Here is a 16,729-nt window from a genome sequence, read left to right on the forward strand (position 1 = left end):
CAGTTTACATAATAACTTTAGAGATTCTGAACTGAAAAAACTAAAATAGAAAATAAAAGATTTTTTTTGTACAGAAATATAGCACAACGTTACAGAGATACGCACTTTAGGTGTTAAGCCAAAAAAGTTTGGTTCCAGGAAGCAAGAAGATGTATATAAGACTTGCGACTACAGAGCTATAGAATAATGAAGTTTTTCGTAAAAAAATTATTTTGTTTTTAAATTATTTTTGTTAATTATGAAAGTTTTATAAATACATCAGTTGCCTTTCAAATGAGCCATTGAACAGCTACTATATGATTTTCCAGTGCCGGGCTAGCTGCAGAGAAGAAAAACGGAAAACAAAAGATGCTGTCGATGACGAATATCATGCTTGGAGCAACTTTTCTTGTTTTTCAAGCTAATATATTTTCATCGTTATTCAAGCCAAGAGACAGTTAGTTTCCTATATAGGTGTACTGGACAAGTCGGTTCTAACAATGTACTTTTTTTTTTATCTGACTCTAATTTTAGGAGCTATGGGCTATTGTTTTTCTATGGGACGTAATCGTCTCTTACTAGGTTGCTAGCTACTGCTGTAAGGGTGGGAGGACCAGGGAGGCTTTCTTCGAATATCCAATGAAAAGGCGCGGACAGGACGATAAAACAAAAACAGAAAAAAAGTAAGTGTGATTAGCAATTGCAAAACACGAAAAGCCTATGACTTTTCCTTAGTTGGATTAGTAAAATACGAACACCACCGGGAACCAGGCATCAAAGTCAGTCCAATACGGCACAATATCTCAGAGAAAGTCGGTCAATATAAAAAAGTATCTTTCGAAAGCAACTTTCAAAAGGTACTTGTATTATGTTATCTTGTCAATAGACAAGTGTGATGCATCATCATGCAGATATTCTTTAGTATCCGGGTTGCAGTTGTAGTTAGCAGCCTAGTAAGAGACGATCACGCCCCACTGTAAAAAATGAAATAGATCATAACTCCCAAAACTAGAATCATATCAAAAAACAAAATACACTATTAGAGCCGCCTTGTCCGAAACCCTTTTATAGAAAACTTATAGTCCCTTGGCTTGAACAACTAGGGAACAATACTGGCTTGAAAATCAAGAAAAGTAGCCGAATCCACGATATTCTTCTTCTGCTAATTCACAGCAGGCGGGCTATTCAGTTGGTACTATTTAGGTATATTCTGCCATACGTCATCTTTTTTTCTTCTTCTTCTTCTGTTCCTCGGATAGCCGGGCACTGGAACATCGTAGAGAGCTGTTTAATGGTTATTTTTAATGGAAATTGATGGGGTTGAAAACCTTCTGTAATTAAAAAAGTCATTTCAAATATAAAATCATTTCTTTACGAAAAAACTGCATTTTCATGTTCAATATTGACGAATGACGAAATAATCGTAGGTATTTAATCATCATTATAGAGTGCTGTTTAATGGCTCATTTTAAAGGAATTAGCTGTATATAGAAACGTTTTGTAATTACCAAGGTAATTTTTAATATAAATCAAACAGGTCATGGTAACGAACTGTACAGTAAGAGCGACTCTTCTCAATAGTAACCGAAACTCTAAAAGGTGGTACTTTGATACCAATAGGTACATTAAAAAAATTGTATTTTTATGCTGATTTTCAATATTTAAATCTTATGAAGCTTAAATTTATTTGTGAAAACTAAAATAGAAATAAAAATTTGTACAAAAATATAGCACAACTTTATAGAGATACAAAAATTTAGGAGTTGAGCCAAAAAAGTTTGGTTCCAGGAGGCAAGAAGATGTAAATAACATTTTGCTACTACAGAGCTATAGAAAAATGCAGTTTTTAGTACAAAATTGATTTTGCTTTTAGATTATTTTTGTTAATTATGAAAGGTTTATAAATACATTAATTCCCTTTCAAATCAGCCATGGATCAGCTACTCTTTGATTTTCCAGTGCCATGCTAGCTGCAAAGAAGAAAAAACGAAAACAAAATATGCCGTGGTTGCAGAATATCGTGCTTGGAGCAAATTTTCATGTTTTTCAAGCTAATATATTTTTTTGTTCGTTATTCAAGCCAAGAGACAGTTAGTTTCCTATATAGGTGTATTAGACAAGGTGGTTTTAACAGTGTACTTTTTTTTATCTGAATCTAATTTTAAACGCTATGGGCAGTTTTATTTTTCACTATGGGACGTGATCGTTTCTTACTAGGTTGCTAGCTACCGCTAGCAACTTACCGCTACTGCTAGGACCAAGGGGGATTCCTTCGAATATCTAATAAGGAGGTGCGGACGAGGACGACAAGAAAATAAAAAAAGTAAGTTTGATTAGTAATTGCAAAACACGAAAAGCCTATGGCTTTTTCTGAGTTGGAATAGTAAAATACGAAAACTACTTGGAATCAGGCAGTAAAGTCATTCAAATATGGCACAATATCTCAGAGAAAGTCAGTCAATATCAAAAGTATCTTTTTAAAGCAGCTTTCAAAAGATACTTGTATTATGTTATCTTGTCAATAGACAAGTCTGATGCATCATCATGCAGATCTTCTGCTGTATCCGGGTTGCAGCGTTAGCTCGTAGTCTAGTAAGAGAAGATCACGCCCCATAGTAAAAAATGAAATAGATCAAAACTCATTAAAAATAGAATCAGATCAAAAAAAGAAATACACTATTAGAACCGTCTTGTCCGAAACCCTTATATAGGAAACTTATAGTCCCTGGGCTTGAACAACTAGGGAAATATACTGGCTTGAAAATAAAGAAAAGTGGCTGAAACCACGATATTCTGCATCTTTTTTTTTCTTCTTCTTCTTTTTCTCAGATAGCCAGGCACTGGAACATTGTAGAGAGCTGTGTAATGGCTCATTTTATAGGAAAGTGATGGGGTTAAAAAGCTTCTGTAATTAAAAAAGCTATTTCAAAAATCATTTCTTACGAAAAAACTGTATTTTTTTGATGAATGAAGTCATAATCGTAATTGTTTAATCATCATTATAAAGAGCTGTTTAACGGCTCATTTTGAAGGAATTTGCTTTATATAGAAACCTTTTATAATTAACTAAAATAATGTTTAATATAAATCAAAGAGTTCCTGGTAACAAACTAAATAGTAAGAGCGACTCTTCTCAATAGTAACCGAAACCCTAAAAAACGGTATTTTTATTTCAATAGATACATTAAAAGAATCGGATTTTTATGCTGATTTTAAATATATAAGTTTTATCAAGTTTAAATATATTACATTAAAGAACGAACTTTAGTCCATAGTAACTGAAGTATTGTAAGGTATCATTATATAGATGATAAATTTTTCTTAAGAAATCATCATAGGTAAAAATTGAACTCGGGCCAACTAAGTGAGAGCCACCTATTCTAACCACTAGACCATATAGAATATATTAAAATCTCCGATTACTGAAGTTTATGTTAAAATATAAGTACAGAACGAACATTTTCTGCCATTTGGAGCATCAGTGCTATAAATGCCGAAAAGCGATTTTCCTTGTTGTTTAAGGTGGGAAAGTGAAATTCTGAAATCTGAAGCCATTTTCAAACTGTTTCCGGATTTTCTTTGAAATCGCCGTAAGTTTCTTTTCGGGATAATTTTTTACTTTTAAGATTAGCTGAAGTAGTAGTTGCCATTTCTTAACGACTGCTAGATGACAATTTTGTCTCATCTGACAGCTTTTTTCTAAATATAGTTTTCAGCTTTCGGTTACTAGGTTGCAGCAACTGCTGCAACCATGACACAGATCCATAATAATTATATTTTATATAAATCATCACAAATAATGGTTGCACATCAATTCAGACCCTTTCTTTCAAAATCGAAGTTTGTGAGTTCAAGCCCCTTTGTGGTAACATACAACATTTACTGTAGATACAATTTGAGTAGAATGAACGCTTGGGTTCATCACTGAGTTACGTCTCAGTGAAAGCTAAGCCTCAGTGAGAGCCCTTCCCCAGACAGTACAATCGCGTCCGCAGGTGGCGGATAGGGGAAAGTCCTCCATCAGTATACTTTCACATAAATTTAAAGTAAAGAACGAACTCTATCAGGTCAGTAGCGGTTTTTACGGATCATGATTTTCTAAAATTTGATCGATTTTGAGATGAATTTTTTTTTTATTTTAGCGTGAGTTTTGCAGTATGGGGTTTTTCCATGGGAAGGGTTTTCCATCTTTCACTGATAAAGGAATGATAATTGATATTTCAGTAAATCTTAAAAGTAAAGGTTTATTGGGAAAACAAATTTATGGTCATTTAGAAAAAAAAAACCTAGACCCAAGGCCGAGTCCAGGGGGGGGTCAGTCTAGGCTAGATCCCTGAGAAATGGCATCAGGTTATATTAAAAGTACATTATTGGAATCAGCAGGGTCGAAAACCACGCTATTAAAATTAGAATATCAAGCGTACAATTCCCGTTTGGGTATTTAATTTTCAATCAGGGTTTATTTCCTTCTATATGATCATTATTTCAGATAATTCACTATTTTTGTAAAATTAATTTATTTATTTTTTAAACTTATCAAGTATTTTGATTCAAAAGGAAATAGAGGTCATCCAGTTCATGGTTTGCAACTACATTCTTAGTAGATCACTAAATCCAGACCCCAACCAGTGGTGTAATTTCGTCAGAATCCTACGGGGGGGGGGGGTAAATTTGGAGCCAATTTTTCCAAATAATGTCAAAATGACAATGAAAACTGAAAAATGAACCATATAGTAACAAAAATGTTAAGACGTATTAAGAAAAACTGAACCGTTTCGGTCGACGCTTGAATTATTCAGGCTTATCTTAGTTATGACAAGATTTTTGAAGAAACTAAATTTCAGCGTGTGGGAAAAACTGCGGTCTGGGGGGAGGCAAACTGAGTCTGGGAGGTTCAGTTGCTCCCATCTGCCCCATAGCAAATTAAGCTCTGATCCCAGCCGCTCGTTACTTAGGGGTTGGAGAAGTGTAGGCATGTGGTTCTGGAATCACACAAAGCTGTATATTACAAGCAGAATTATTTATTGTTATATTTACTTATTCAAACTATTTACTTACTTTTACTGTTTAATAGAATAAAAATATTGGTAATGTTTAGTATTCAGGTGGTAAGGTACGGGTTTCCCCACTTATTGGTACAAAAATGGTGCTACACCACTTACAGGAGGGGAAAGCCCCTGATGGCGGCAAATATTATAATGGGATGCCCGCGCTTACCACAACGGTTCTGTAAATATAGGGTATGCTAGTACCCAATTTACAATATACTCTGTCCCAGGGTATGGTAACGTGATCGAACGGTCAAATGGCCGAACTCTAAGGTCAAGGGTGCACCCAACCCGGGGCACCACTAAAAATATCTGGCTGTCTCCTTGGAAGATAAACAAACCCCCCCTGTCGATATTATAATAACTGTATCTCGTAACTTTTTTCCTATCCTGTATCGGTTCCTGGAAAAAATAGTCTACACAGCTGTAGAAAATAGCTTACTTGTAATCTTCCAAAAGGTCACTTGACAAAACCTATATATCAACTCGGAAAGAACAGACTCCCCCAAACAGGGTCTCAGAGTAGACTTATTAATCTAAACATTGGTTCTGTACAACAAACTTTGCATAGGGGTGGACCTTCGCTTGGCTCTGGCCAATCCTCTAAATAACCATCCAAGATCCATTCTACTTTTGCGTAACTTTGTCTTTCAATGGCCCAGACCCAGAAGACCAAAATATAATTTAACTTCAAAGCTTACTTGTTGCGAAAGAATCTAGCCCAGCAATCAGAGTTCAATTCCCCCCGTAAGATGAATGACCACCCATGCGCCACGCTGGTCCACCCTTACAATCATAACACTGAACTTCAACTTTACAAAATCCATTTGTCTTCTTTCATCCACCAATGCCTGTGCTTCCACCAATTGGCTCTGGATCTGTCGTCATCCGCACGTCTCTACTGTAGAACCACCATGGTCTCTATCGTATGGCATCCACATTAGTGTTTGAAAATTAATGTCTCCGAGATTCAAAGAAAATGATCGTGCTCAGCACAATCAAAAATACAACTTTTCTTGCTCTCACGAATTTATATTTGAGAGGAGCAGAGAATCAGTTTCTGGCACATTTGATGATGCCACCCATCATGAAAAATTGGCTGCACTAGCCTCTTAATTTCCATCGGTGGAAACAACACTACATCTCAATTAAAATGTAAATTACCCCTTGGCATAATTTCCAACAATCCAAGGCCGAAAATGCACAGGCCAGTGAAAACGATAAGGGTACAGGGAAATCAGCTAAAAGTTTCACCAAAACATTAATCAGATCATTCTGGGTTCCATCCCCTGGGATAATCAAATGATGAAATTTGGATACATCTCCCACTGAATAAGGTTTGCCGGAAATAATTGTCGGTTCCCCTGAAGAGTAAAAACTATGAATAGGGCTAATGGACAAAGGTTTGGGTGAAATGTGAAAGGACTGGGAGAGAGTATCCTCCAAATACTCCAGATCAGAGAGACAAAATCTCAGTAACAGGGTCACAACTGGCCAAACAGCTGTCCATTGAGCAAATCATCCATCACTCATTGCCTCCCAAAGGGACTCCTCCCCCACAAAAGAGACCAAATCTCCCTTAGAGTTGATAGGACAAATCTTAGATTCCTTCCTAAGTTTATCCAATCCAACCCGACAATCAACATCTCCCAACTTTTTCCCAAACCGTTGTAAGTCGTTCAACTCTATTTTGTGATCATCTTGTTTTATTACCCATGGGTCTTGGCCCTCGTTGAACTCCTTAAAATTCATTTTATTCATGTTAGCTAGGAACAGCCCGTCTAATTTTTTATTTTTCGCCACTGCAGGCTGAATCCACAAATTTTGTCTCTTTTCTGCATTTATTTTTTAGTTTTTGCTTTTCTCAACTTTTTCAATCGCGCAAAATAAATCATCATTAAATTTGAATTGGACTCCAGTGTCCACCATCTTTGACTGCATTTCTTCATTGTAGCTCCGTTTAATATATCCCTCTTAGTTTTCTTTTCTTTTGTAGTAGCATTAAATAAATTGTCATGAAATCTGAATTGGACTCCGGTGTCCATCATCTTTGACTGTCTTTCTTTATTGTAGTTTCGCTTTGCATCTTTTTGCTCTCTTTTAGTTTTCTTTACTTTTACCGCAGAAACAAATATTTCGTTATCAGATGAGAACTGAATTCCGACATTTTGTTTTTCATATTGTACTAAAATTTCTCGAACTTTACTAGGAAAAGCGCGTACAATAAACTTCGTCTAATTTTTCTCTGGTACATTCAGTGTTTCATTTTGGCAAATATTTTTGGTGTCTCATATTCGTTAAAAGTGTCCTCAAGTTATCTATTTTCTGGAATTTTTTTCCGAAAAATCATTTTCGCGCGTCTTATTTTCAATATTATGTGGCTTTTTTTTTTACTTCCGCATCCCATTTTTGCCGATTATCAACATTTCAAACACAAGTATCAAGCACTTCGTTTTTCCGACAGGGCGGCTCACCCTCCCAATTTATTTTATGGGCCGGTCCACCTCCTCACCTTGTCAATGTTGCATGTTTTTCCGTCTTAGTGTAGTTTTGTAATTTTCCCACTGTTAAACAAGTCACTTTTAAGGATAGGATATTTTCGATATCCCCAAAGTCTCCTTCTACTAAATCATCCACTGCCAGAGTAGGTACTAAGCCTACTTTTATCGCTTTTCTCTGGACCGTACCGTCCTTCTTTGCAATTTCTATTCTTACCCAAGAATACGGGCATTGGTGCTTATCTCCAAAATAACATACTGTTGTAATATTATTTTTATGGTCTATTTCCGTCTTTTTAATTAGATCCATTCACACAAAAGTTTGCTCACTCCCTGAATCAATTACCATTTCGGTCAATTTTTCGTATAATTTTCCTTCTATTTTATGTGATCTCACAAACTCGTCAAAGTTTCCTTTATTATGGGCTATAGCCCAATTTGTTCTTTTATAGGTTACTTTCTCATGTCTATTATGGCAATTTTTAGAAAAAAGTTCCGAAGAGTCAAATTTTACTGGATTATCAACATTTTGAACTGATGGATTTTGATTTGAACATTTCGTTTTCTCTATAAGTTGGCTCAGCCTCCCCTTTTGTTTTTTTTGGCCAGTTCACTTCCCCCCGTAGTTAACGAAGTAGCATGTTTTCCAGTAAAAGTGTCTAATGTCTGGTAATTTTCCTTTTGTCACGATTAATCCTTAGACAAATTATTATGGCTATCCGACAGCCTATAAATAACTTGTGATAAAACGTAACTTTGCGAATTTCCCCAACGAGTTTTCATTAGTCTGTCAATTGTTTTTGCAACATCCTGGTAATATTTTTATCGGCCTCCCCACGGGCCTGTCTTTCTTCCTCTATGTTTTCCTCAATTATTTTGTATAATTTAGAGGTGTATTCTTTTCGGGGTCTAGAATTTTTCTTAATTGATAGAAGAGCACTGCCAATAATTTCCATCTGAAATTTGTTAAACCTCTTATTTAATTCTTCGTATGGTTGAAAATTTGCACTGAGTGCTGTTGTATAAGCCTGTTAAGCGATGTTTTTCTTTTTGCCAGGCGGCCGAACCAGATCTGATTTATTATTTAGATCTCGTATAAACTCACGACGTTTATAAACAATACTTATATCCTCTTTGAATTCTCTCAATGTATAAAATTCACTTTGAAGAATTTCAAGAATTGCCAACCGTTCCTTTTTGTTTTCATTAACAATTTCTTCATATATTTGTAATTGTTTTTTATCAGCCTCCGTAAGGATTTTGAAAGCAATATCCTCTGCCTTACTAGCTTCGTTGAATTCTGTTAGTCTCCCTATGGCTATTATGGCTATCTCCCTATGGCTCCCTATGGCTATTAGTCTCCCTATGGCTATTAGTCCAGTAAAAGTACGGTTTGACCGGGACAAAATTGCAACAAAAGGTTTTTTTTTACACCAAAATGTTCAGAAAAATTGCTGAATATCATATCCAAAATCCGCTGAAATCACCAACTGGGAAAACCTTCTGAGGCTGCTTAAAGAGGGTGAAAGGGGGCAAAAAAATAGTTTTTTTCTATTTTTGACATTTAGGAAGGTTTCTTACACTAAAATATTCAGAAAAAAATGCTGAACAGCATATCCAATCGCCGGTCGGAAAATCGCCCGTCAGAAAAAGCTTCTACGGCTGCTTAAAGGGGGTGGAAGGGACAAAAAATCGGTTTTTCTTTTTTGACAATTAGGAAACTTTTTTACACTTAAATGTTCAGAACAAATCGCTGAACAACATATCAAAAATTCGCAAAGATCACCCACCGGGAAAAACTTCTGGGGCTGCTTAAAGGGGGTGAAAGGGAAAATGTTTTTCAATTTTTGTTATTTCTATTCGTTCGGGGACTTGATTCTGGTATAAATCACCTCGCTGAAACCGAAAATTATGTTACTTTTATTGTAACACGTCTATAACTTATATTAAACTATTAATAAGATTTTAATAACTCCATCGCAAAAATAAAGGAAATAGCTTTTCTTCCAAAGCGTTAGAAAGATCAGATCAATGGAAGCCTGAAATACTTCAAACAGCAACACAGGAAAATCTCGAACGGCAATTTAAAGGAGCAGAGAAGTACCCCACTCTTTGTTGCTTCGCTAATCGTTGAAAATCTGGTTATCCGATGAGAATCAACCGTGTGAAAACCAGACTGCAGAAAAATGGAAACTATAGGCATAGACGCATAGAAACTTGAAAAATCATTCTTATTATCGGCATCTTTTACAGTTTAAAAACAAAAATATTAACGCGTCTATATATAAATCACAATTTTGATAGTCATCATTTTTAGATCACATAATATTGAGAATCATCATTTCATTAATGAGCATTACAAAAGAGCACAACCACCGGTAATGCAAAACACTAAAATTCTTCTTCTTCTAGAGATGTTGGTTCAGAGTTATTACAGATTGTTCCAATGCCCTCTCCGCAAGCAAGTGTGCTGGGCATGCCATTCTTACGGCAAGTTCATCTGGCCGTATCGCAACCTGATTTGCATTTGCAGCGGATAATTTGAAGAAAACTTTGGGGAGATGGTTTCTTCTCCGTCTCAACTGGGATGTAACTATCAGCAGAGATTCACCGTCCCCAGTTCTCCGGTTTCATCGCAGCAGCCTCTCTTTTCCATTCCATTATCAGCAAATACACGTGAAAAGAATGGAGCTTCGCAGCTGAGGGCGTGGGAGGCATCTAATCAAGGCAGACAAATGCGGAAGAGGAAGCGAGCTTGGCCAAGAACAGACGATGTCTCAAGGACACGTGAGTTTCTTCAGGCTTTCCTTTATAAATTCTCAAAAGAGCTTGTTCACCAGCTACAAAGAGCTCGTCTTTCGTAGCCTTCGAGTCCATAAAGACCTTAGCGGCCTCACGAAAAGACGGATCAGACCGGTACAATGACAGTCCGACAGATTTACCAATTCCTTGTAATCTCGAAGTGGTGTCAAAGCCTAGGAACGCGTGCAGAAATAGCATTGCACCGCACATGTCCCTTAGTTTTTCTTCGATGGAGCAAATATTCCATATCTTATGTTCGTTTGAAGCTTTCGTCTCGGATCTGAAATACAGGCCTTTGTGGGTGGCAGTGACATGATAGAGGAGGAGGATAAGGCCACTGTCGTTTCCGATGCAATCAGGACATCGGCTTCAGCAGAGACATGTTGTACCGAACAAGCCGCTGAGGAGAATTTTCTCCTATTGCTAGAATTATCCGCTGCTTGTTTGTGCAGTTTTGCAAGAACTCTTCCTTCTTTTTGCTAACTTTGTTATACCAGTGAATTCTACCAAGTGACACTGTTTACCCCTGGAACGATTGAGGTGAGCCATACCTTTCGTCGAGGGACCATGATTATATCTATCAAAAACTACCGAAGCTTTTCCAAATCTAGTGGTGACATACTTGACGTAACTTCCGCAAATGAAGTCAAATGTAGAGTTGGGTTGTCAAGTCAATTTCTGGAGCAGCCAGCCGCCGTCAACGACATAGTGTCACGAGTCTAAGCGCTCACCCGAATGGTCCCCTGAGGCCTTTCGAATTGCGTTTGACAGAGAGGGTTTGTTGGCAGGACGCAGAACTTCATAGGATCCAAAAAGGGATGGAGAATACGTACAAAGATCATACGAAAAAAGATCTCGAAGACCGAATTCTTCCCGGTTCACCATCGTAGCTAAGCACTGGAACAGAAGCCCTTGATCGACATGAACCAGTTCACCATCGGTGTTAACAGCTGATTTGGTTGCCATTGTAACAGCCTTGTCTTTCTCCCGGAACAAAAATGAATCAGCTGCCTTCCCAGTCATTTCGTCTAGAATTCGGGCTCCAACTTCTTTTGCGGTGTCCGCATCTACATTATCTGATGCAGTTACGCCGGTAACGATGTTGAGGAGTCCTCCGTGTTCTCTGAAAGGAATCAGGGTTCGCAAAAAGTCTAGGACCGCCTCCGTGATATCAGTATCTCTCTTCATCCACCACTGGAACGTTTCGACGTGTTGATCACTTGTTGAGTAACTCAGGCTAGTCAAACCTTGCATTGAGGCATTTACTTCAGCACAGATCGGCATTGAAAAAAACCATATCAGACCTTGAGTTTATGTGATCCCCCGTCCACGAGTTAGTCCACCTGTTGTCTCCAAACTGCACATTAGAGCTTGCTGAATGACTAGATCCAGTGACAATCCAGCCCAGTACCAATCGCTTCTTCTTATAACAAACTGACCGATTTTGAAACTTGAGTAGAGCTCTGGATTGTTTTCTTTCAGGTCAACCATAGTCTGGAGATGAAGACGAGTGGACTTCGCGTACAGGTTGTGCCCCGCTGCCGCATAGTACGGAAGCATCTGTTGAAGACTATCCAAATACAGATCCCAGTTCCCGCACCTCTCTGCTCTAGTAAAATTATGCAGTACTTTCACCATGTCCATGTACTGAAACCACAAGCATGCAGTTCGATTGCCCCTTAGCTCCTCCTTCTTCTTTCTTAGTTTGTTAGCAGCACTAGTTACGACTTCGCACGAGTTGAAATTTTCTATAGAGGCCTTGCCAGCATCAAGACCCTCGAAGATCACAAGGGCTTCATTAATATCCTCGTGGGTCTCAAATTCCCTATCTTCATTGTGTTCCGTCGAGTTGTGCTTGTCGTCAAGTATCAAAATGGCATGAGCTCTATCAATGATATTATGCGCGCGAACTACTCGAGATTGTGCTTTCCCGCTCATGATATACTTTATTGTATTCTTGGCATAAATTTGCTCAAGCGCTTCTTCTAATCCAGTGTCTTGCATAGTGTGTCCGATTGAACACAAAAAGCTCATGCTAGCGTGAAATCCTCCAAGTGAGATAATGAGGTCTTTCAAAGAGCTTTCAGTCGGCTCAGAGTCCGCAATTGTCATAGCCTTCCAGCAAAGGGGCTGATCAAAGATCACTACAGCCGCGACATTTTGTTTCCCTGCCTGTTCACACACGTAAAGCAACGTTGAGTAGACACAAGACTGGTCACTTGGGTTATAGTCAATCATTGGATGGAAGAAGACGGCAGGTTTGCCAGAGTGAGATCCCTTGTGTACTGATTGCATGAATCCAGACCAGTTCGGACATGGCTGTCTGAAAAATCAAGACGAATACCATAATAAGTCGGTGTTAGAATCGCGAGGCTCTTCCAGTTGTGACAGCAAGGCTTTGTACAGGACGTTCGGGCCCGTCTGTCGTGCTCTGTTGTAAAAGTGAAAGGACAAGGATGACAAAGCTTTTATATCTTCAGCAGAGACCTCTTTTCTAGGAATGAACCTTGATACTTTTCCAGGCACCAGAGTGATGGCAGAAATAATCCCCATTCCATGAAAAGTACCGCGTCCGTCTATAGTACAACTGTCATGGTCGACATTGTCAGCGACGTAGTGGAGAAAACTGTTTTCCGGAAAGTCGTTAGGTCCTTGGTTTTCGCTGACTGCCGCACATTTTTTGAACCAGATCCCTTCGCTATAAGACGAATAGAAACCAAGTTTGTTCAGCGTGTCTATGAGAAAACGAGAAGCAAAATGGTGGTACATCTGGACTGCCAGTCCTATCTGCAAAGGGGCTAGTAAGTCACATTATCACATCGCTTTCATTATTGCTTGTCAAATCGAGGCTTGAACAACAATGCAGTTTTCATCCGGCATAAGTCTGGAAAGTAGCAGGCGCAGGGATGCTGAAACGAATTCTAAGCTTGTATCTACTGAGTGCAATTCGTCGATGCCCTGATAAAGGTCTGAGGGAATATTCACTTGTTTTACTTCGTTCCGAATAGTTTTGGCGAGTGTCTCGATCAGATTTACTTTTTCCGTCTCAGGATCCTGCTCTTTCGGAAGACTGTAGTATTCGCTGAGAATGGACTTCGCAGTTTCACAGAAAGTAATAACAATATGTTTACCATTCACATCGGCAATTGAAATTCGTTCGCCATAATGATCTTCAAATACTCTCTTCAGATGCTATGCACTGTATGATCCAACATCGTCATACCAGCGAAGAAAGTCTTTGATCTTTTCTGCAATCTCTCGTAAGGTAACTTGCTCGTCATACCTGCCTTTGAAGAGCTTGACGGCTTCCTTAAAGGCTTCTAGTCTCACTTCATCAGGTGGTCTTCCCGATTTTCTCCGTTTAGCTGATGTACAATTATCATCAAAACTGTCTGAAAACCATTTTGGCACATCATTTTTAGTTCGAAAGATCGTCGAACATTTTCTATGGTAGACATCTGCAGCATGCACCTGCAGCATGCAAGTCTGAAGTAGCGCTGTCAATGTGACCAAGCACAGTTATTCCCCAAGTGTCATTCCTTTCACAGCATATCTTGACAACAGTATCTGGAATTCGTAGGTTCTCACTTTGGATCCATTACCGTTACTTCTCTTCTAGAACCTTTGCTGTCAATAATAACAGGTTTTGCACAAAACAAACATGAATTCATGAAATCAAAACCACTCCCGTTTGACCTTAGAGTCCGAGGTACTTCGTCTTGACTAGCGTTGGTGCTGCGGTGAGTTGTTAGTAGTAGTAGTAGTAGTTTCATGGCTTTCCGACGACAGCTAGTAGTCACATCACATCTAGTGACTGATCTGCGCCGTGGACGTTTTTCAAGGCACCGACAGATGGCTCTGATCTCAAAATAAATTGAGAAAGAGGTTCAATCCCCTCCTCCCTCAAACATTAACTTCTGTTTCAATATTGATTGACCTAAGCTGTGGCTTAGCTTCCTACAGATGAGGCAACATATCAAGTCTATCAAGTCTACTTACTCATAATAATGTGTCTGCCAAACTAGCTGATATAACAGTCAGGTACTTTTGAAGATAGATAGCGATCCTGTTGTTTGCGCTGTACAGCCTGCGTTTTCGAAACCTAACTGTACCTACTCTTTAATGGGCCGTATAGACTAGAATAATCAAGTTTCTATGCGTCTATGCTTAGGCTCTCTTTTTCTAAAGTCTAGTTTTCACAAGTTTGATTCTCATCAGATAACCAGGTTCCCGACGACTAGCGAAGCAAAAAAAGTGAGGTACGTCTCTGCTCCTTTAAGTTCGAAATTTTCCTGTATTGCTTTTCGCAGGCTGTTCGAAGTATTTCTGGCGTCCATTGATCTGATCTTTCGGTAAAACCTCGGAAGAAAAGCTACTTCCTTTGTTTTGGCAATGGAGTTATTAAAATCTTACCTTTTGGAATTTAATATAAGTTAGAGAAGTGTTACAAGAAAAGTGATATCATTTTCGGTTTCAGCGAGTTGATTTATACCAAAATCGAGTCTCCGAACTTACCGAAATAACAAAGATCCAAAAAAAGGATTTTTCACCCCCTTTAAGCAGCCCCAGAAGGTTTTCCCGGCGGCAATTTTAGCGGATTTTGGATATGTAATGCAGCGATTTTTTCTGAAAAATTTGTTGCAGTGATTTTTTCTGAAACCTTTTGTTGCAATTTTGTCCAGGTCGACCCACTTTTCTCCGTACTTTTACTGGACTATAAATGTATACGCAGAGTGTCTTCTGGGTTGAACAAAATCCACCAAACTTACCCCGAAATTTCTAACTTAATAATGTAAGCCGTTATTGTGATATTACTTTGTCATACTATAGACAATCTACATGATCATAGTTTGTTTTGATTTAGTCCAACATCCGCCTAAATATTCCTTGAAAGCTTCACCTTAATACCCTTAGCTTGTTTAGTAGCAATAGTTGTAGTAGCAGGAATAGCATTAGTAGCAGTATGGTCATAGCACCTTATTTTAACATCGCCTTCAATACACAATAAAGGTTTCTACTTAATACCACCGGCCCTTCCTGAAGCATTTCTAATACGTCCTCTTGACAACCTATGAGGGGATAGTGTGTTTTGATTTAGTTCAGTATAATTTCAATAATGCCCAAAATTTTCACCTTAATGCCCTTAGCTCTAGTAGCGGTAGTAGTAGTACCAGTAGTTATAGTAATAGCCTGTTTTTGATAACCTGTATCAGTATATTCATATACGTCTTAAAATTTTTACCTTAATGATCTTAGTCTTATAAGTAGTTACAATTGAAGTAGTAGTTGGAGTAATAGTAGTAGTAAAACTAGTAAATTTAGCAGTGGTAGTAGTATTATTAGTAGTGTGAACATAGTGCCTTTTGGTTAATTGATCTTCTCCTTGAATCATTCTCTCAGAGTTCCAATTTAATACACAAACCAATTCTTCAGGTATGCTATTTTGACAATCTAAATGCACATCGTATCTTCTGTTAGTTCGAATTTGCCATCAGTTTTCTCTCACATTTTGCCTTCATAGACTTAGCACTCATAGTACTAGTATCAAAGTAGTTGCGGTGGTAGTAGGAGAAGTAGTTGTAGTATTGTGTTAGTAGTAGTAGTAACAGCAGCAGTAGCAGCATTAATAGCATCTATATCTTGGCTGTTGGTCAGCTGAACATCCCTTTCATGATGCCCCGGAAGTTTACTCTGGAAAAGGTAAGCCGTTCCAACAATATTGCTGACGTACGCTTTTGACCCTCTTTTGACGCTCTTATCACCTTAATATTCTAAGCCTTACAAGGTGTTGCAATTGAAGTAGTAGTTGCAGTAGTTTAGTAGCAGTAGTAGTAAATGTAGCAGTGGTAATATTGTTTTTTACTACTACCAGTAAAAAACATTGACATTAATATAACATTGACATGCAAATATTAATTATTTTTCAATTGATCTTCCCCTGTAGGTGCTCTTTGGAAGATTCAACTTAATACCCAACTCCATTCTTGAGATACATTCTTTTGAAAATTTGCATTCACATAGCGTGATTTGATTTAGTTCAAATTCCACCTCAATATTCTGTCAAATTTTCACTTTTATACGCGTAACCTTAACTGTACTAACATCATTGTAATAGTGGTAGCAGTAGGAGAAGTAGTAGCAGTAATAGTGTGTATTATTGTTAGTAGCAGTAACACTAGTATTAATAGCAGTAGTAGCAGGTGCATTTTGCCTTTTGATCAACTAAACATCCCACTCATGATGCCCCTGAAGTTTCCTTTTGGTACGATAAGTCGATCCAAAAATATTGCTGATATGCCCGTATCGGCAATCTGTATGCATATAGTATGTTTTAATTTAGTTCAAATTTCCCATCAACGTTTCCTCAGATGTTTATTTCAATATCCTCAGCCTCACTATAGA

General features: G+C 38.0%; 1 protein-coding gene across 1 annotated transcript; it reads right to left on the reverse strand.

The window, feature by feature from the left end:
* Window positions 1-11,038: 11,038 nt before the first annotated feature.
* On the reverse strand, window positions 11,039-11,611 carry LOC148947446 (uncharacterized). Its single transcript, XM_089095887.1, has one exon. It carries the CDS (start codon window positions 11,609-11,611, stop codon window positions 11,039-11,041), a length of 573 nt encoding a protein of 190 aa, XP_088952013.1.
* Window positions 11,612-16,729: the final 5,118 nt, after the last annotated feature.

This window comes from Artemia sp. Qi Xiang Cuo, chromosome 10, assembly GCF_049724085.1.
Source record: "Artemia sp. Qi Xiang Cuo chromosome 10, ASM4972408v1, whole genome shotgun sequence".
In the NCBI taxonomy this organism is placed as follows: domain Eukaryota; kingdom Metazoa; phylum Arthropoda; class Branchiopoda; order Anostraca; family Artemiidae; genus Artemia; species Artemia sp. Qi Xiang Cuo.

Coding starts and splice junctions, on each gene's coding strand:
- LOC148947446 (XM_089095887.1), bottom strand. CDS start 11,611: ATGCCGATCTGTGCTGAAGTAAATGCCTCAATGCAAGGTTTGACTAGC.